The sequence below is a fragment of the Schistocerca americana genome, chromosome 5 (assembly GCF_021461395.2).
Source record: "Schistocerca americana isolate TAMUIC-IGC-003095 chromosome 5, iqSchAmer2.1, whole genome shotgun sequence".
In the NCBI taxonomy this organism is placed as follows: Eukaryota; Metazoa; Arthropoda; class Insecta; order Orthoptera; family Acrididae; genus Schistocerca; species Schistocerca americana.
This window is the reverse complement of record NC_060123.1, coordinates 463,422,822-463,445,032: the sequence shown is the minus strand read 5'-3', so window position 1 is coordinate 463,445,032 and position 22,211 is coordinate 463,422,822. Positions and strand designations below refer to the sequence as shown.

Sequence of the window (22,211 nt, the reverse complement as noted above, 5' to 3'; positions counted from 1 at the left end):
TTCCGGAAGTCAAGGACACAGGGTGTCATACTTCTAAAACTGTGAACTGAGAAGCCTCACTTGAAAATGTTTTTCTGGACTTACAATTTAGTTTTGAATGGCAATATTCAAGGGTATCTTTCATCACTATGATTAATTGCAATTTTTACAGATGGTTCAGATATGAAGATGAACATAGCAGCAGCAATGATAAGATAAGTGTGAAGTTTATTTATTTCAGCTACTGGGTAGCACTGGTGTCGGTATTGCAAGAAGAAAACAGACTGGCACTTAACTTTGTTTTACTCGATTAAAAGACTGTGTATTCTGTGATGGTGTCACTTGATGTCACTAGAGGAGTTTTAATTTTATAAGCAGGACATTCATTTTGTATTCTTGAGGCTATCACAGTTATGAAGATGAAGAATAAAAATGGAGGCACTGTCTACAGGTGGCATAATATGTAGATGTACACTATCACTCATTAATTTCAATACAGCCTGGTATTTCAGATTTACAACACAAATCAAATGTTATTTCTCACAAAATATAATTATATTAACTTCCACATACATAATAGAATCACGGTCATTATATTTTACTTTCATCAAGGTATCCATCTCTGGATTTAATGACTGCCTCACAAACTCGAGGCATGCAGTCAATCAGTTTTCGTAGATATCACGAATCTATATGATTCTACACATTCTTAACAATATTCCAGAGATGTTCCTTGCTGGATATATTAACTTCCCTGATAAGTCAGTCCACTTCATCCCAGACCATTTAATGGGATTACAATCAGGGCTTTGGGCTGGCCATACCACATCATTAAGCACTTTTTGTTTTTCCTTTGACGCAATATAGTTTGTACGGTATGCCAACCTATGTTTTGGGTCATTATCCTGTTGTACAGTGAACCCTTTCTCTATTAAGCACAATCCACTCTGTATTGCTTGATACTGATGTATGCAGTGGTATTGCTTCTCATCCATATGCCCTTCTATTTTCGCAATGTCGCCAACTCTATCTCTGGCAAAACATCCCCAAACCATAGTAAACCTCTATCGTGTTTAATTGTTGGTAAAACACACTGCTGTGCTACCCTTTCCCCTACAAATCAGCAAACAAATATACTCCTTCTGGTTCCAAAAATCTTGAACTTCGATTCATCGGTGAATAACACCTTCGTCCACTCTTCTGATGTCCAATTACAACGTTCCCTAGCCCATTCAAGTCTCTTCTGTTTATTTATGGGCCTTAGAAGGGGTTTTCTTGCTGTGACACATCCTTTCAAGCTGGTTTCAGTCAGTCTCCTTTTTACTGTTGGAACAGATATTGTCGTCTTCTGGAGGTGAAGGTGTATTGCACTCCCCCTATAGACACACTACACTATTTCACAATTTGGCAAATCGATAAACCTGCTTGGCTAAGAGCTACAATCACAGCACATTTTTCTACAGATACCTTCACTCACTTCAATGTCATGAAGGAACTGACGTGCAGGAACCACATGTTATGTATTGTAGCAATGCCTACCATTCGCAGCGGACATCACATCACTACAGGAAACAACATAGGTGCACCAAATGTGGCATCCGTAGGCAAATAGGTAAACAAACATATCAGTTAGGTACATAATGTTTACGTACACAACATTGTTTGTTGGATACTACTGTATCTTGATTACAACAAACAAAAATCATGACATGTGTACAACTGTTGTACTATTCCATTGCTTCCTCAACTGTACCCACGGTATTAGACCTTATCTACAGAGAACTAGATGTCATTTATTGGCTGTATTGAAATTAATGAGTGGTAGTGTATGTTTGCCTAATGTTACTTTTTAAGATGATTATTGGGTGAAGTTTTCAATTACCTCCAGGACCCTGTAACTTATAAGATGTGGATTAGCAACCACTGAGTGCCCCAAATGATCATGAAAATTTTTCAAGTTTCATTTTCATGCCCCGAACTGTTCTTGTTTCATCTTTCCTACCGATATCTGACTGCCATTTTGTGCCCCCAATAGCAGTATGTTTCCTCCATTACAGAAGAGAGAGCAGTTAGGACTTTTTAATCCTTTCCTGTTCAGCACGACATCTTGATGGGAGCATAGGTTCCACAAACTTGGTAGTGTATATCAGATCACTAGAAAAAGTAGGCAACTATAGGCCTGCAGATCAACACCCATGGAAACACAGATAGCACCAACTGTTAACGAAAACACTAAGCTGTTGCATGACCTACCTGTCTGTGGGTCCAAAGGAATAAATTATTTTTTCCATTTTCTGTAGTGGTTACCCTCTTTCTTTCCATGTCTGTGTTCAATGTACATGTCCACCCATGAATGAGAAAAGGCAATAAAAAAATGTTGTAATTGGTTAACTCAACACATATGTGATGGAGTGTCCCAGGGCATGAGGCTGCAATGTATTGTATTAACATGATCATATACGTATGAGGAAAAACAGAGTAGCACCAGCGGTATGGGAGAAGAGTAACTGTAGACAAGGTAGGACAAAGAGTGAAAATGAACAGTGCCAGACAACCAGTTGCTCATCAACATAAAACTACAACGCAGGTTAGCAAACTGGACAAGTAGTTTCCCACTCTCTCAATTGCATGAAGCAACATCTGTGCATTTTTCTACTATTATCCAGTTGGGTAGCAATGTAAGGGCATGATATATATGATGTACACTGAGGATAGTACAATTATAAATGTTGTTTTGCTATCATCTTCTGAAGCACAGCAAGCTACATGTTTAACAAGGGACTGATATTGATGGTGTTGTGGGTAAGAGAAACCCAGTCTAAATGTAAATTTTAACTTACCCTACACAGAGTTTCCAGTATGAATAAAAAGTATTTAATGTCTGTTCTATCACATATGTTAAGTCAACATGTACTAGGGTGCACTGAAAAGTAATGCATTTGAATTTTTTATTCTGTTCTCAGTTTCAGTTGAGGTTTTGCATGTCATGTATATTTCTTGGTCAACTTTCCTGTTTCGCTGATGCAATTTTCAACCCTTTGCCACTAGAGGGCTCCGAAATGTAGTGTGAAACACAGCAGGATGTAACAGAAGAATGTCGTTGCATGAGAAACAGTGTACTGTAATTGAATTTCTTACCACAAAAAAGATTGTCCACACATGAAGCACCCTCTCATTCAGCATGACAATGCAACATCATACAAGAGTGCTGTGACATTTGCAACAATCTGACACCTGGGATTCACTGTCTTCGATCATGCTTCATACAGTCCCAACTTGGTACCATCCAATTTTCACCTATTTTCAAAACTTAAAGAATACCTTCGAGGACTTCACTTTGACAGTGATGAAGCAGAGCAAGCAGAGATAAGTTTATGGCCCCATCAACAAAGCAAACATTCTACAGTGACAGTATCAATAAATTGGCCTATCATTGGGAGAAATGTGTTTGTCTCTAGAGTGAGAAATAAATAAGTAGATATGAAGAATAAAGATGTAGAATGTTAATAAAACAATGGAAACCCCATGTAGGAATATCAACAGTGTAGGAAAAGATAGATTGCTACTTACCAGAAAGAAGACATGTTAAGTTGCAGACAGGCACAATTAAAGGACACATACACAAAGCTTTCAACCACAGTCTTCATCAGCAAAGGGAACCAGAGAAACACACCCCATTTATACACACAAGCAAGCACATCACACACACACACACACACACACACACACACACACACGACTCCCAACTCCAGCAGCTCAAGCCAGAATGCAGCTATCATGTGGGATGGCAGCAGCAATCTGGAAAGGGCAGGGAAGGAGAAGGGATACAGTGTACAGATGAGGGACAGAGGAACACTGTCTGGCAGAGTGTGCAAGGACAAGAACGCCAACATGAACAGCATCAGGAGATTGTGGGGCATGGAGGTAGTAAAAAAATGAGTGAAAAAGGAGAGGAACAGGGACAGATAGCCAGGGGCATTGGCAGAGGGCAGCAAAGAAAGAGGCTGGGAGACAAGAATATGGAGGAGATAATAGGACAGTGAGGGTGGAAACTGTTGTGTGGGGGGTATAGGGACAACATTTTACCACAGAAGAGAATGTGTTGTAGGGGTAGCTCCCATCTGTGCAGTTCAGAAAAGCTGGTGGTGGAGGGGAGGATACAGATGGTTTGGGTAGTGAAGCAGTCATTGAAATCAAGCGTTATGCTCCACTGCATGTTGTGCCAAAGGGTGATCTATTTTGCTCTTTGCCACAGTTTCACAGGACAGCTCACAGGACTGGAACACCCATCTTTTGCCAGGGCTTTGAGTAGTTATCAATATACCCTGAAATGAGGAACATTCTACCCAAGACCCTTCCTGCACCTCCTAAAGTGGTGTTATGTCACCCACCCAACCTCCACAACATCCTAGTCCATTCTTATGCAACACCCAATCTCAACCCCTTGCCACAAGGATTACGTCCCTGTGGAAGACCCAGGTGCATAACCTGCCCAATCCACCCAGTGCTTCCTATTCCAGTCCTATCACAGGTTTATCCTACTCCATCAAGGTCCAAGCCACCTGTGAAAGCAGCCACATCATTTACCAGCACTGCTGCAACCATTGCACAGCTTTTTATATTGGTATGACTGCCAACCAGCTATCCACCAGGATGAACAGCCACCACCAAACTGTGGCCAAGAGCAAAGTAGATCATCATATGACATAAAATGCTTGATTTCAATGTCTGCTTCACTACCCAAGCCCTCTGGATCCTGCCCTCCACCACCAGCTTTTCAGAACTACACAGATGGGAGTTATCCTTACAACACATTCTCCACTCCTGTAACTATCCTAGCCTCAACCTATGGTAATATACAGTCCCCACACCCTCCACCCAACAGTTTCCACACTCACTGTCCTATCATCTCCTTATCTCCTTCCCAGTCTCACTTCCCAGCCTCTTTGTTTGCCACCCTATGCCGATGCACCTGCCCATCTTTCCCTGCTCTTCTCCTTTTCGCTCCTTCCACCATTCACCCCCCCCCCCCCTCCCCCACCACACAACCTCAACCTCCTGATACTGTACTTGCTGCATTCTAGTCCCTGCACACTCTGCCAGACAGTGTTTGCTGTCCCCCTACCCATACACTACTATCCCTTCCCCTTCCCCACCCCCTCCACATCACTGCTGCCATCCCACATGATAGCTGCATTCTGGCCTTTGCTGCTGAGCTGGTAGTCATGTGTGCATGAGGTGTGCTTGCCTGTGTGTATGAATGTTGTGTGTGTTTCTCTGGTTATCTTTGTTGATGAAGGCTGTGGCTGAAAGCTTTGTGTATGCACCCTTTAATTGTGCCTGTCTGCAACTTAACATGTATTCTTTTCAGTAAGTATCAATCTATCTTTTCCTATATTGTTGAATGTTAATAAGGGTTTTTTATTTAAAAAACTTCAAGAGTTTTCACATAAAAAACTTATAAGCATTAGTTTTCTGCATGACCTTATATTTGAACATCCTCGTGGATTGGTCGTTTCTTAACTAAAGCAAGGACTCACTTTGCACCTGTATTCTTTTCTATTGTGTGCGTTTTGTGTTGACTCATTTTCCAGTAATGTAAAATGCCTATAGTTTTAAGAAAATGCCTGTAGTTTTTAAGGAATGAATGGAATGGTTGTGGGAAGTCAATTTTTTGTTCACTATTTGATAACTGGTAATGCCAGAAACCACATTTGAGAACTTATGTTAGTCAGTGAACTTTTCAGCTGGCTCTCATATTTTGTATTAGTTTTAAGTGCTCTTAAATATTAATAGTCTTTGTAAGAAACAATCCATTTTTCTTTCAAAGGGCTAATTTATAAGTATGATGCTGTATGCAATTTTATCATATGAAGCAGAACTAGTATTTTTGCCTTGAATGCCTCCCTGGCGTAAGGATTGTAGTATGGATATCCTCAGTTATCAAGAACCCCTTTAGGTTTTTATATTTGTGTTATATACCTGGTGGAACTCAAAGAATGAATCAAGGACTTGCTATTTAAGGCTTCCATCATGCTACCTTTCACAATTTCATTTTGTCAAGTGTTTCATTAGGTTGCCAAGCATACCCCTCTTTCTGGAATTCTCCCAGATTTCTTTGTAATTGATGTCTTTATAAAGTGATATTCCGTTTTCTCTATCATGTTGAAGGATAGTTGACACCAAATACTTCTGGTAGTACTGACTTGTCAACCACATCTCTCCACCGATAATTACTGAAGCACTGAGTTTCCTTTCTGTCTGAGTTCGGTTAGCACCTGCTTCACAACTCCACTGTTAGTATTAACATCTTCCTGATTTCATGGATTAAAATTTGCTGATATTTCACTCCACAGCCAAACATTTAAACTCAATACTACTCTTTTACTCATTTTATTGTTGCTGTACCCGAAGAAAATAGTCTATGTTGCTCATCCTTCCTTAAGTCCAGGTTGGAATTCAATAATCATGGAAAGCATAGAGTGCTAATCACCATAAAGATGACATGTTTACTTTCAAATAGGCACAATGAAAAGACTGTTACATTAAGCTTTTGGCCAAGGCCTTCATCAGAAAAGTGAAACACATATACATTTACGGAAACAAGTACATCTCTTACACATGACTGCTATCTCCAACTGCTCAGGCCAGACTGGTCTGAGCAGTCAAATGTAGCGGTGTTGTGTGTTTGTTCTTGTGAGTAGCAATCTATCCTTCACCTTTCTTTATGGTATATGGCACTGTCAGTTTTCATTAAAAGTTAACTGCATTTATCCCATGGGCTTCTTACTCAAGATACCATAGCAATAGAAAGTGATACATTCATTGTGCCCTCCATTCCCTTTCATGCATTCATGTACTTGCAATGTTTTAGTCTGTGCAGTAATGTAATTTCACTTTAAATATGGTTATAGGAAGTACATGGATCTCAAACATTTTTATACAATTTTCCATTGCAGTTAGAGAGCTACACATGATTTGAAGAGATCTGATGATTACACATAAGATTTATTATTTTAAATATTAATTTGTTTGTTTGTAAGTGGTGAGAAAACCCATTGTTACCTACTGCAATTGCTATATTATTCATGTCTTATGTAATAACAGTAAATAATTAGTTTTTAACAAATAAAAAAACCCTAAAAATCAGATATAAAAAAACTGAAATGTAATTAATTATATATAACTTCCCTCCTGACAACACTAAAGACAAATAACTGTAACACAACCTTCCTGTAATTTTTAAGTCTCCTATCAGAACAACTCTTTTTTTCAAAGGAGGTACATGACAAATTTGTAAACATTGTAGTTACCACATCTGAAGAAGGGCTGAGGATTGTATGGGATATCCAACATTCTGAGAATATTTTAGAGTTAATAACAAAATTCTATTCTGAATTTTTCTTCACATGCCTTTCAACCAAGCTACCAGCATGAGTTCTCACAGTGCCTAAGCGCCTGTTAGAAAAGTGGCATCTGCATCATGTCACTATTTCCAGCACTCAGCTGAATAACCAGCCACATGTGTCTGTAGGTGGCCAATAGGAGGCACACAAGAGACACTTGGTGCTTGCTCATTGCATCTTGGAGGGCAGAGCATAGTCTAGCCTCCCTCTTTGTTTCAAGGTTTTCAACAGAGCAGACACTCTCTCATGATACAGCTTTCAGGCTGAGCAGACAGCTTCCTGTTGTCTGCCTCTATCTCTCTTTATTTTTAGCGTGCTACAGAGCATCATCTCTCCCTGTTCCTATTCCCTTATTCTGGCTATCACCCAGATTGATTGATGCAGTTGCGGGCCAGCCTGGATGAAGCATTCTGTGTCCTCTGTACTGAGAATATGCGAGAATTTAATTTATACAACTATTTCATTTCAAAAAACCTCACTTCTGATGCTTCCTCTCCTATCCTGAGCAGGCTACACCATGACGCATGTACAGCAAGGTTACAAATAATGGAGATACTGAGTGCAGAGAGGCACAACAAATGACTGTCAGAAAGTGAGCTTTTGGCAACAAGTCCTTCATCGAAAAAAAACAAAAACACACACACACACACACACACGCGCACACACACACACGCATGCTCACCCAAACACAACTCACACACACATGACCACAGTCTTCGGCAGCCAAAGCCAGAGTCAATATAATGTGAACATCAGGGTAAGCAGTATGGATTCAGAGAACACCATGCAACTATAGATCTCATATTTGCACTCAGAACACTGTTACAAAAGAACTGGGAGAAAGCCAGAAACTACTTAACAATTGTGTTTTTAGACCCTTAAATGTAAGATGGAGAAACAATTATAAAAAAAGCAGTTACTGAAGTAAAAAAGTCACTCAGTCGCCAGTGCATTGAGAATTGTAACAATAAATGCAGAGCTGCTTGGAATCTCATAAATGGTGTTGCCAAAGAATCAGGTAAGGTCAAAATCACTCTCCCTCCACAAAAGTTTAATGATTATTTTATTAAATCTGTGGAGGAAATAAGCAGTAGCATCAGTAAACCTACTACAAAAAATTATCATGCAATGCCCTACGGCAATATTCTCAAGTTCTCTGAGGTTAAGCCTAGTAATGTATTAAAAATAGTAAGAAACTTCAAATCATCAGATGGCAGTGATATTTATGACATGTTTTGCAACTTACTGAAGGAAATCAAACAATGGAAGTCCTGGATGGAATGTAACAATATTATGAGAAGGAAAGTGGCCACTCACCATACAGTGGAGATGCTGAGTTGCAGATAGGCACAATGAAAAGATTTTCACACTTAAAGCTTTTGGCCAATGGCCTTTGTTAACAATAGATGTGTAAGTTGCATTTGTGTGTGTGTGTGTGTGTGTGTGTGTGTGCGCGTGCCTGTGTATGTCTATTGTTGACAAAGGGCACTGGCCGAAAGCTTTAAGTGAGAAAATCTTTTCGTTGTGCCTATCTGCGACTCATCATCTCTGTTATATGGTGAGTGGCAACTTTCCTTCCCATAGTATTGTTACTGAAGAAAATCATTGACTCTATTGTTTATCCACTGACTCACTGCATAAATAAACGAATATCAGAGGAACACTTTACAGAGGAGGTGAAATTATCTAGAGTGGTTCCCGTGCATAAAAAGGGACACAAAAACAACCCTGCAAGTTTCAGACCATATTAATAGTTCCAGTCCTGGATGAAACAATAGAATGCATCATTTACCATCAACTGTCTGCTCATTTCGAAAAACTTGGAATATTTAATGTAGCACAATATGGCTTTAGAAAAAAGTCATCAATAACTGATGCAACAGACTCTGTAAGTAAATATGTTCTTACAGTATTTGAGGAGAAGGGCTTTGCCCAGGCCACTTTTTGTGTGTAGGACATGACGCACTTCTACAGAAATGCCATTTCTATGGCATCAGGGACAGCAGCCTAAAACTATTGACATCTTATCTCCAAAACCATAGGCAAGCTGTGTGTATTGGCACAGAAAAATCTACTGAAAAACAAACTAAGGTGGGAGTTTTGCAGGGATCTGTACTTGGACCATTCTTGTTCTTGGTAATGATCAATGACCTACCCTCTTTTACAAGCTCAAATAAGGTGCTATTTGCTAATGACATTACCTCCCTAATTTAAAATAATGATCTGAATAAGCTAAAAGATTCTACTGGCTATACATTTGTGCAGGAATCATACTGATCTGAGTCAAATAGGTTTTTCCTGAATAAGAACAAAATACAAAACATGGTATTTGGTCTAAAGGATAAAAGTCCATTTAACAATCCAAGTTACACTGAAGAGCCAAAGAAACTGGTAGACCTGCCTAATATTTTGTAGGGCCCCCGCGAGCATGCAGAAGTGCCGCAACATAACATAGCATGGATTCAACTAATGTCTGAAGTAATGCAGGAGGTAATTGACACCATGAATTCTGCAGGGCTGTCCATAAATCTGTAAGAGTACAAAGGGGTGGAGATGTCTTCTGACCAAGGCAGAGGCATTCCAGATATGCTCAATGATGCTCATGTCTGGGGAGTTTGCTGGCCAGTGGAAGTGTTTAACCTTGGAAGATTGTTCCTGGGGCCATTCTGTAGCAATTCTGAACATGTGAGGAATCGCATTGTTCTGCTGGAATTGTCCAAGTCCGTCTGAAAGTACAATGGACATGAATGGATGCAGGTGATCAGACAGGATGCTTATGTATGTGTCACCTGTCAGAGTCATATCTATATGTATCAGGTGTCCCATATCACTCCAACTGCACATGCCCCACACCATTACAGAGCAGTCCCCTGCTGACATGCAGGGTCCATGGATTCCTGAAGCTGTCTCCATACCCGTACATGTCCATCCACTCAATACAATTTGAAACGAGACTCGTCCAACTGGGCACCAAGTTTCCTGTCATCAACAGTCCATAGTCGGTGTTGACGAGCCCAGGCGAGGTGTAATGCTTTGTGTCTTGCAATGATCAAGGATACACGAGTGTGCCTTCGGTTCCGAAAGCCAATATCGATAAGGTTTCATTTAATGGTTTGCACGCTGACACTTGTCGATGGCCCAGCACTGAAATCTGCAGCAGTTTGTGAAGGGTTGCACTTCTGTTGCATTGAACAGTTCTCTTCAGTCATCATTGGTCCCGTTCTTGTAGGATCTTTTTCTGGCCCAAGCGATGTTGGAGATTTGATGTTTAACCGGGTTCCTGATATTCATGGTACACTTAAGAAATGGTCATACGGGAATATCCCCATTTCATTGATATCTCCGAGATGCTATGTTCCATCGCTCTTGTGCTGACTATAACACCTTTTAATCTTCACAACCTAGCATTGTAGCAGCAGTAACCAATCAAACACCTGTGCCGGACTCTTGTTGTCTTACATAGATGTTGCCGACCACAGTGCCGTATTCTACCTGTTTACATACCACTGTATTTGAATATGCAAGCCTATACCAGTTTCCTTGGCACTTCAGTGTATATAAAGTTCTTGGGGGTATACTTAGATGACAAATTGTCCTGGAAGCAACACACAAAATACATTAGTGTCAAATTTTCAAGATTAATTTAATTACTGGGATGTTTTATGAAATGAGTACCTAGGAGCCTACGTTAAAACATCTTACGTTGCATTTTTAAAAGTGGACTTATTCTCTGGGGAAACTTGAGCCATGTCCAACTCATATATTTCTACAGAAGAAAGCAATCAAAGTCCTTACATTTTCTAAACATAAAGCATGTTGTAGGCCTTTGCTCTATAATATATAAAATAATGACAGTTACAAATCTGTACATATACCAAGTATTAATCAATACAAAAACGGATCTGCATGAAGTAAAACACAGAAATAATATTCATGGTCACAACATAAGAAAAAATATGTCCATACATATGTCATATCACAGACTATCACAGACAATCAATAGCTATGATCTAGTGGACCATAAACTATGTAATAAACTTCCACTCATGGTATATGACGTTACAGATCATGCTTTTACGAAAACATTAAATAAAAAAATGGTTCAAATGGCTCTGAGCAATATGGGCGATGAGACATAATGTGAACGTGAAGAAGCCGAATCAGCGGATGAACTACTGATCCGTAGCGGAGAGGCAACTCAGTTCGATGGAACTGGAGCTGCGTGTGTGCTGTCGCTGTCGGCGTTGCGGTTGAGTCGTAAGGCTGCAAGCTGCTTGCGCAAAACTGCTGTGCGGTCATGTGTTGGAGCGGAGAGATGCTCACTCATCGAAGCAGAAATGGCAGATGTGTTGGTCGTACATTACGGAGGCAGTGAAGAGGGCGGCAAAGCAAGCGGCACTGTGGTGTGGCTGGTTATGCCATGGTACAGAAACGAAGTGTCTGGAACTACCAAGGAAAGGTGGCAGTGGCGTAAATAAGTTGCTTGTATCACATCAGTAACGTAGAATTTCCACTTGAGGCGGCGGGATGATGACAGTTGTGACATCTGGGACATAGATCCATGTAGCGTGATCGTCAGGGTATTAGTTGTAGCTGGTAGTAATGGCAAAGGATCATCAGCAGTCGGAGGCAGAACAATGACAGGAGCATCTCGTTGCATGTCGTGCTCAGTCGGTGTTGGCTGCAGCATGTGTAACTGATCTTGTACCAACAAGCTGTAGGTCGCAATTTGCCCACATAGCTTTTGCAGTTGTTCAGGCGAAAATGTATGTCGTGATGCAGTCTGCTGTGCATCACTGAGTAATCAGAATGTGTCTCTATCAAGGGGTAACCTGGCGTACAAGACAAGGTCGGCGGCACAGTATTGACGTAACAGTTCGAGTAGAAGAGATCGTGTGTGCGATCATGAATATGAAACTCAGTACTCGGTGGCAGCTGAGTGAGAATACATTCACTGCTGTATGAAGCATTAATATGGCTGAAATTGTCTTCTGGGGTGGGTGAACAAGTTGCGGGCGTGATCGAGTAGTGAACAGCCGGGAGGTAAGAGTGCGTAATGTCGGCGAGTTGCTGACAAGTTGCGGGTGCGGTAGCCATGGTGGGATTGTATGTCGCGCAGCTGTTTGTTTTGACTGGGTCGAGGTCAATGAGCCAGCAGGAGGCGGCCGTGACATCGGTGTCGGTAGCGGTTGAGCAGAATCAGTGCAGCTCGGGTGCTGCATAGAGGGAGGCATGGCATGTCCAGTGTTGCATTGAGAAACAGCCGGCATTGTCGTCGGTGTAATTGGTGCATTGTCGTTGATTGGTAGGATGCCCTTGATGAAATTGTTCCTGTGATGTTGGTGATAGGTGCTGAATTAAAGCGGCTTTCGCTCTGGTGTACTTGTCACTCAATTTGTCACAGATAATGTCCATAATTATATAATGATAGTCCTTTAGGTGCCTGAAGAGTACGAGGTATTTTTCCCTTTTGTCGGTGATGCCATGAGAGGAGAATATATACTCCGCAGCCATGAACCACATTGGAAGTTGGTCTGAGAGAAATGTTGGTAGTTGAATGGTGCAAAAGAGGGACATGCGTGGAGAAGCAGCGGAAAAGTTGGCGCGAACTATCGAACTCTGGAAGACGAGCTGTGCGGAAACTGGGTCGAACGAATTTACACGCGGCGCGGAAGACGCGGTAGCCATGACGGGCGTTTGAGAATTCGACCAGGCATGCAATTTAGCCGTAGTTCAGAGTTCGTGCGAACTGGGATTTGCAACATAGTCCCCGTTTGTTGCAGTCCATTGTTTGGCATGATTGTCCGATGTTGAAGCACTGCACAAAGTTAATTCATTACACAAAAGCAAGTCAAAATTGTCCAAATTAATCAGCGAAGGAGCACTGCACTGTCCGGAAGTGAAATTACCGACGCGTTGAGCAGGTTTCGACGGACGATGTGTGCGCCTGGGTCGCATTGTCGATGTGTGAGAAGGTGAAGAAAGTTACCAAAAAGCACGATTCACACAAGAGTTGGGAATTTACACATTAATTACACTTCCTGTACACTGCATCCAGATGCGGCGTGATGCGAAGTCGATGGACGTAGAAATCTAACAAAGGGTTGCTGCATTGTCTGTCCACGGCGATGTTCCAGTACACATTTCTGGCATCGTAAACGGCGTTCGTGAGCGTCGGGGTCACCAGTGTGGGGATCGAGATGTTACGTACGGTAATATCGAACCCAACATTAAGTATTCACTTGTTTATAATGAATTAACTTTATTTTGATCATGTCTGTACAAACACATCCACTCGAATACAGAGTTCGGAACACACTGAGCTCAACGGTTTTCAAAGAAGTTCGTTCTCAAAGGTGAGGCGGTCGACTCTTGCAGTCGATAACCACCACAAAGTTATGGAAGGAATGAAGCAGAAAAATAATAAAGACATCAACGCATTTTCATTTATAGATGAGTAGTAATTTGAGATAATAAAGAGAAAGAACACCAGGATAGGCTGGCCACCTGGAATGACCATTTAAAAGCAAACAGATTAACAATAAATAAATAAAAATGATTGCAATATCACTCAACAGGAAGAACAAAAAAGTAAAAATAAGGCTAGAAAATACACTGCTGGGAACAGTAGACCAGTACAAATATTTTGCATGCACTATCAGGATACAGCATGAGATCAATCATGAAACTCAAAATTTACCTCAGTCCTATCATCAGTTTGGAATCTGCAATCTGCTCTGGAATGAACATGAACCCTTAAGATCAGAACACTCTCCTTCAGTCATACTTTACCCCAAAAATAACGTCTGGCCTAGAAACCTCCACAATGACTAAACATGTCGACAACAAACTTCGTGCCAAAGAAACAAAGTTTTTATTAACTATGGTCTAGAAAATTACTTAGTATAGGGTAAGAAGTGAAGAAATAAGGGAAGAAGATGGAGTATACATGTCACTGAAAGAAAAAGTAACAAGGGGCCACTTGAGATGGTTTGGCAATGTAAAACAAATGGATAAAGTAAGGATGGCAAAACAACGGGTACACACATAGGTGATTGGTAAAAGACCTGCAGTAATACAAGGATTAGATGTCTGGACTAAGTGAAGGAGGCTATGTGAATAAGAGAAAACAGAGAGATACAATCCTGAGAGGTGAATGGTACATGGACAGGCGCAAGCAGAGAACACTCGTAAACCACACATAGGCAATTGGAGTAGAAAACAGATGATGATTATGATGATGTTAATATGTTTTGTAGTTAAATATATTATGAAGTTACTATGCTTCATTTGGATTTTCATAAGAATTGTTTGTGTTGTAGGAGATGCATGGCGACGTGTAAGTGAAAATTGTAATGCAGGGAGAAGTCAGGAGGAAGCTTTTATCGAGCAGTTGCTGTTAGATGACCAATAATGAAGTTGATTATGATGATGATGAAAGTGAATCACATAAACTCAGCTGTAGTTAAAGCGCATAGCAGATTTTAATTCATCAATTGACCACTGGGAAACTTTAGTTTCCTGTACAAGAGATTTCTTACAAAATACTTATGCAGCACATACAGAAATATTGCTTAAGTTTGTGGAATCTGGAATATTACAGCTGTGCAAATAGTCAAAGTCTTGTATGGCAGGTGAAATATTCAAACAGAAATGCCTGAAAATCTTAACTGGCCAACACAAATAAAGGCACCATACATGTAATGAAACTTGCTTGTAAAATTCTAAGATCTGACTTTTATGGTAGACACCGAGAAAATTATACCCCTCTTTGTGCTTTGATACTGCAGTAATTATGAATATAAAGATAGACTAATAACAGCTTACTCAGAGCCACACAAGTAAGCATCCTTCCAAACCTCATCTGTGATTGGAACAGGAAGGAAGTTCAATTACAAGTGTTAAAGAAGCCTCCTTTAGGATATAAGTAAAATACTGTAATAGTTAAAGCAAATTTATTAGAAGAATCTTTAAAGTACACTTTTGTGTTAAGTTTGTCTATCAAACCATGTGTGACAAATTTGGTGGTTGCCGTAGAAATTTGAAAGAGGGGAGTTCTGTGTAGACTGTAGATTATGGTTTCATTGGGGCGAATGTAGTGGTGAGGAAACGAGGGTAGAAAATGAGGATCTTCCGTGGCAGTGTAGGTTATGTAGAAAGGACAGAAAAATCACTGAACAGGAGGCAAAAATTTGTGCCCTTCAGGATGAATTAGTAAATGCAAACTTGGAATTATGTAGGTTAAAGGAGAAAAAAGAGTGTGGGAACTGGGAAAAGGTAGCAAGCACACTTGAAAAAACTCCAGAAATTCAATTAGTAAATCAGTTTGGTTTGCTATCTGAAGTGGAGGAAGGGCCTCATCCAGATGTAGTTGAAAGTAGGTTGAAGCCGAATATTAGCTTAAAGAAAAAGGACAGGTCGGGATCAAACCAGAATAGGAAAAGAAGAATTCTGCTTATAGGCAGCAGTCCTGGGAGGGTGTGGGCCAGCAGCTTCAGGAGAAATTATATGCAGGGTACCAGGTCACAAGCTTTGTGAACCCAAGTGTTAGCCTTAGCCAGGTGACAGAAAGCTTAGGTCAGCTATGCAGGGACTTTGAGAAGGAAGATCAGGTAATTATAGTTGAGGGAGCAGGAAACAGCCTGGCTATGAACCCAAGATACAGTATTAGGAGTGACCTGGATAAAGTAGGAGCAGAAACTGAGCACACAAATATGGGGTTTGTGGAGGTCTTTCAGTGCCATGATCAGCCCTTGGTAAACACTGCTGTAAAGCATGTTAACACTGAGTTGAACAGGATGCTCCAGACACCGGCAAAATCTCGCATAAGTGTTGTTCCAGTAAATGCTATTGGTAGGTGGGGATACACTACACATGGCCTGCGCCTGAATAGGATGGGGAAAAATAAGTTAGCTTGTCTATTAGCAGAAACTGTAAGGGGGTCCACAGTCACACAAGGGGTGATCCCTGTGGTTAATGGGTCCAGGCAGGCAGATTTTTTAAGTTAAAGCCAAAGTCCAGATAGATGACAATCAAGATAAATAGAATAAAAGAAATTTCATGTACAGTAAATAGGGGTAAAGCTAAGGGCAGTATCAACTTACTTCATCAAAATATCAAGGGAATAAAAAATAAAGTAGATGAGCTATTAGTGTGTTTAGATGATCTCAAAAATAAGAATGAGACTGATATACTCTATCTGTCTGAACACCATGTAACTGTGGGCATGGATAGTGTCAGTATAAGTGGGTATAATTTAGCATTTTACACTTGTAGATCTAGGATGGATAAAGCAGGAGTTGCCATTTTCATGAAACAAGTGTATAAATGCAAAACTGTAGAAGTAAGCAAATTGTGTTGATCAGCACTTTGAGGTTTGTGCATGTGGACTTCAGCTAGATAATGTAGTATTGATATTAGCAACAGTGTACAGGTCCCCTTTAGGAGACTGGGAGCTATTCATAAGAAAGCTTGACTCCCTATTATGCTGTCTGTCAGGAAAAAAGAAGAAGTTATTAATCTGTGGTGATTTCAATGTAAATGTTCTAAATAATTCTGAGAGGAAAAGTGAACTAGAAGTGTTATTAACAACATATAGCTTAGAATCAGTGATCAATTTCCCTACACAGATAGCTCAAGACAGCAGTGTGCTAATAGATCATGTATTTGTACAGAAAGAGGATGTAAAACAAACACATGCTTTCCCAGTGGTAAATGGATTGTCAGACCATGATGCACAACTGATTAACTTACAAAACCTAACAGGCTGTACAGTTCAGAAACCATTAAGTAAAAGTGTGAGGTCACTCAACCTGGTATCTATAGAGCACTTCGGAAAAAGCTTAAGAAATGTTAATTGGGGAGATGTATATAATGAGCCAAATGCTAATGATAAATGCAACCTATTTCTTGATAAATTTATATCCCTTTTTGAACATTCTTTCCCAAAGAAAATTACTAAATGTAACACCACACACTTTTCAAAGAAACCTTGGAGTACTACAGGTATTAAAGTGTCTTCAGAAAGAAAAAAAACTTTATGAGACAGCTTGAACTAGTAAAGATCCAGAAGTAGTTTTACACTATAAATATTATTGTAACATACTGAGAAAAGTTGTAAGGAAATCAAGAAATATGTATGTTAGAGAAGAAACTAACAACTCCGGCAATAAAATAAAATCAGTATGGAATGTTGTTAGAAGGAGACAGGAAAAGTAACCACTGGGGTAGGTAGTATTACTATTAAGGAGAATGAGACCATCCTAATCAACAATACACAAGTAGCTAATGTATTTAACAACCATTTCCTAAGTGTAGGAGAAAAAATTGGTGAGAGCAGTTCAAAAGAAAAAGCCACGCAGTACATGGAAGAGTCTGTTTTGAAAAAAAATTTAGTCAGATTAAGTTTCACCAGCAACCTGTTGTGAAATAAGTAAAATTATTAAATCTTTGAAAAATAAATGCTCTATTGGAGTAGATGACATCTCTAATAAGATACTAAAACAATGTGGAGCAATTACAGCTGATGTTTTGAGTCACATATGTAATGCATCATTAACTCAAGGTATTTTCCCAGACAGGTTAAAATATGCCATTGTCAGGCCACTCTACAAAAAGGGGGACACCCACAGATGTCAATAATTACTGGCCAGTATCCTTGCTTACAGTATTTTCAAAAATCTTTGAGAAAGTAATGTACTCAGGAGTGGTTAGCCATCTCAACAGTAATGGGATACTAAGTAAATCACAGTTCGGATTTCAAAAATGCTGTTCCACCGAGACAGCAATATACAATTTCACTGTCCACATAATAGAGTCTTTAAATAGTAAAATGTCACCAATAGGAATTTTCTGTGACTTGTTGAAAGCATTTGATTGTGTGAACCATGACATTATGTAACAGAAATTACAGTTCTATGGTATAAATGGAATAGCACATGAGTGGTTTAAGTCGTACCTACAGAACAGGAAGCAAAAAGTTTCCTTATATGGGTCAAGTGATTTAAATAAGTTTGCCACTTCATCTAACTGGGGTGAAATTACGTTAGGTGTTCCACAGGGATCAATCATGGGTCCCCTTCTGTTCTTGATATATGTGAATGAACTCTCTTCCTATCTGAGACAGGAAGCTGAACTGACACTGTTTGCTGGTGATACAAGCATCATTATTGATCTGGTAAAAGAAACTCCAATTGAAATTGATACAAATAAGACCTTTGGAAAAGTCATTATGTTGGTTTTCTGCAAATGGGCTTGCTCTAAACTTTGAAAATACACAGTATATCCAATTTTCTGCTGCAAAAAGTACAGTTACTTCAATAAATATAACACATCAACAGGAGTCAGTAGACATGGTAGAGTATACCAGGTCTTTGGGTGTACACATAGATGAGAATCTTACTTGGAAAATTCATATTTTGGATCTTCTAAAGCGACTAGGTTCAGCAACTTTTGCAATCAGAATAATTGCCAATTTTGAGGATATAGAAATAAGTAAGCTAACATACTTTGCATACTTTCACTCTCTGATGTTGTATGGAATAATATTTTGGGGTAACTCAACATTTAGACAAAAAGTATTCACTGCTCAAAAGAAAGTGGTTAGAATAATGTGTGGGGTTCATAGTCGTACATCTTGTAGGCATCTTTTTAAAAGATTGGGAATTCTTGCAACAGCCTCACAGTACATTTACTCAATAATGAAATTTGTTCTCAACAATATGGACCAGCTTAAAAACAACAGTGACATTCATGATTATAATACCAGAAAAAAGAAAGACTTACACTATCCTTTACTCAACCTATCTTTGGCACAGAAAGGGGTAAGATATGCTGCTACAAAAATTTTCGACAAATTACCATATGAAATAAAATATCTGGCAGACAGCAGTAATAGCTTCAAAAATAAATTGAAATCATATCTCCCTGACAACTCCTTCTATACCATAGATGAATTCTTGAACAGAAATAAATAAATCTATAAATATATTATATGCATTTTGGGCCATTTAAGGTAATGGTAATGGGGTAAATAATAGAAAAATTAATATATTGTTTCGTATGTGCATTTCTTGTGCACTTGACACGTTCCACACCATAACAGCTACCGTACCATGCGACTGATCAATGGAACACGCAACCAACTAACTAACTCTACGTAAACACCATTCATATTCAAGCCGTTACCTAATCTCATAATGAGAAGATAAATTCCCTCTGCATAGAATTCTTCCACTTGACGTTAGAGCCAATTCATTACATCATCCTGAAGACGAAAACATTTGGAGAAATCACTTACAGCTGAGCCTGGGCTGTAGCACAGAATTTCAAAAATGGCCTCTCCAAACTCTTGCAATGATTCTTGTATTTTTCTGGCAGTGTGTGACTGATTATTGTACAAAAATACATCACTGGTAGTCAAGGGAGCACACTGGTTGTTTTCAACAGTAATGCTTAGTTTCATTAGTGTCTCACAATGTCTTCAAAACTGACTGCTCTTCCTCATTCCACAAAATCCATAAACAAGATTCCTTTAGTGTCCCAAAAAGTTGTAACCATCCCTCTGCATCAGCACAGAAACCCATGTCTCATCCCTAGCCACAATTCTGTTCAGCAGACTTTCTGCTTCCATTGTAATGAAAACAAAAATCTGGAAAAGCAGTCATCCATCGAGTTTAGTTGTTTTCAGAAAAGAGTTTTGGACCATAAACACCACAGAACTTATGACACCCTAATTATTTATTAACAATGTCATGAAATACATCTGCAGAAAGTTGTCCAGCAGTTGGTATATTGTAAAATGCCAGTTTTCACTCATTTTTTCATGATTTTCTGTACCAGTTCATTTCTGACTGCAGAAGGACAGCCCTTTGAACTTGTCACATTTGTTCTAAATGCACAATAAATTCCATGGCGGATCTCAACAGCTTTTGGATTTTTTGGCAGCAAAAACAGTATTACAAAACTAATTTAACATTTAGTGGCATTTTTAATTACAACACTCTTGGTGAATAGAAGCAATACGGTGTTTTTGATGTCTCTGCTACAAGCACACCTACCAACTGTGTGAGTCTGTGTAGTGGCTGTTCAGTTCTCCCTACTACTTACCGAGCAACATCAAAATGGAGGTTACTTTCTTAACAGACCTCCTATATGATCAATAAAAGGTACCAAACAGCATCAGAACTGTAAGAACCAGATACGTGTACTAGAATATCACTTTTTAAACTGTTCTAGAAGAGGCCAAACGCAATCCAGCTGCAGGAGATTTTGTTCTACTAAAACCTGCTCAAAGGACACGCAAAACAATAACACTGTTGAGGAATCATGACTCCAGACACTTCTACATACACCTTAAAGTCCAGATCTGGTCTTAAATGTGATTTATTTCTCACCATAGAAATGAACAATATCAATAGCAACTATTTTTTTCTACAGCAAAATGGTTATTTTTGTCTTCACACTGTTCTTAAATAATTTTCTCACGGAAGTGTATCTAGGATTCTATATTAAATAGTTTGAGGTGTCTTGGTGCATACAACTTGAAGGAATTACTTTTACAGGAATATGAAGACCATTCCCAGTTCCTTTTGTGCCAACTCAATACTACAAAAAACATACAAGACATGAATGTGACATATAAGGGACACTTTTGATGTTAACTTTCATGTGCCATTCAAGAAAACTTTATGAGGGGTTCTGCATCCCAATAAGAGTGGATAAATTAGGGTACATTTTTATAAAATCACTGTCCACATTTCTCACTCAAAACTCAATGTTTGTTCACCCCACTGTAAAAAAATGTTCAGTCTGACTTTGGTGTGCACCAAGTGCATGTCTTCATCCAGAGTTTGGAGACAAATATCCCTTCATAACAATATTGTGCACTTTGCTCATTCTACTCACTATTCAGTTGCTTCCAACTATACTGTTAGTTCAAGTTGATATTCTCACATTTTATATTTGGTGTATATTTAAGTTGATCTCATTTTTCAGTTTCATTAACAGCAAAATTCATGGTGCTTTTCTAGCTATCCATTGAATTTTAAAATTTTGTACAGAAATTCAGACTTGTCCTTGACCTTTAAAGCATTGACTACCAGAAACTAACACGAAATTTCAAAACTAACACGCACTACTTGACTTACTGCTATTTCAGTTGCAGGTGGGTGTATCTGCAGTTTCTTGCCAGACTTGGCACATTTTCAACTTCTCAATTCACACATTTTTAACTTATCCAAATATGGCCATAATAATACATACCTTCTCCCTGAAGGACCATTCATCTCGTTCAATAGCTTCTAGAATATCCTTTCTTTTTTGAATATTTTCAGGACTGTCCATTGGAGGTAGTACTTTTTCCCATGCTCTTTTGATGCGTAATCGTTCAATTATTTCTACTTCATGCATTCCAGCAGGGAGTCCATTTTCTGAAAATCAACAATTGTTATAGCATGAAAATATCAGAAATTTTACACACAATAGTCTGCGAAATTATGAAGCCCAATGGTGGCAATCTGACTGCATTGTAATCAGTTTTAAGAAACTATCATCGTCATGTTTCCAATAAATATACCTACATATGCCACAAATAATATGTTTTCGGCCATTTAACTAAGCATGAATCCATTATAATGCCTGACAGTACACAGCTAACAAGCAAAGTTGTGGCACTATTTACACTGTGGCCAAGTGCCTATAACATTTTCCAAGTATGATCAAGAATGAATTTAACTGATAAAAATTCAAATGAGGGAGATAGGGCAGACTTTAAATGCCCCATCAGCAGGTACAGCATTAGAAGTATTATTCTGAGGCATTATTTAT

General features: G+C 39.3%; 1 protein-coding gene across 1 annotated transcript in view; it reads right to left on the bottom strand.

Annotated features, from left to right (window-relative positions):
* The window catches only part of LOC124616435 (cilia- and flagella-associated protein 91-like), a 295,797-nt gene that overhangs the window by 197,080 nt on the left and 76,506 nt on the right, over nucleotides 1-22,211 (bottom strand). Inside the window, exon 6 of the mRNA XM_047144742.1 lies at nucleotides 21,648-21,814. Within this exon, the coding sequence (XP_047000698.1) occupies nucleotides 21,648-21,814 (167 nt within the window). The remainder of the gene's footprint in view (nucleotides 1-21,647; nucleotides 21,815-22,211) is intronic.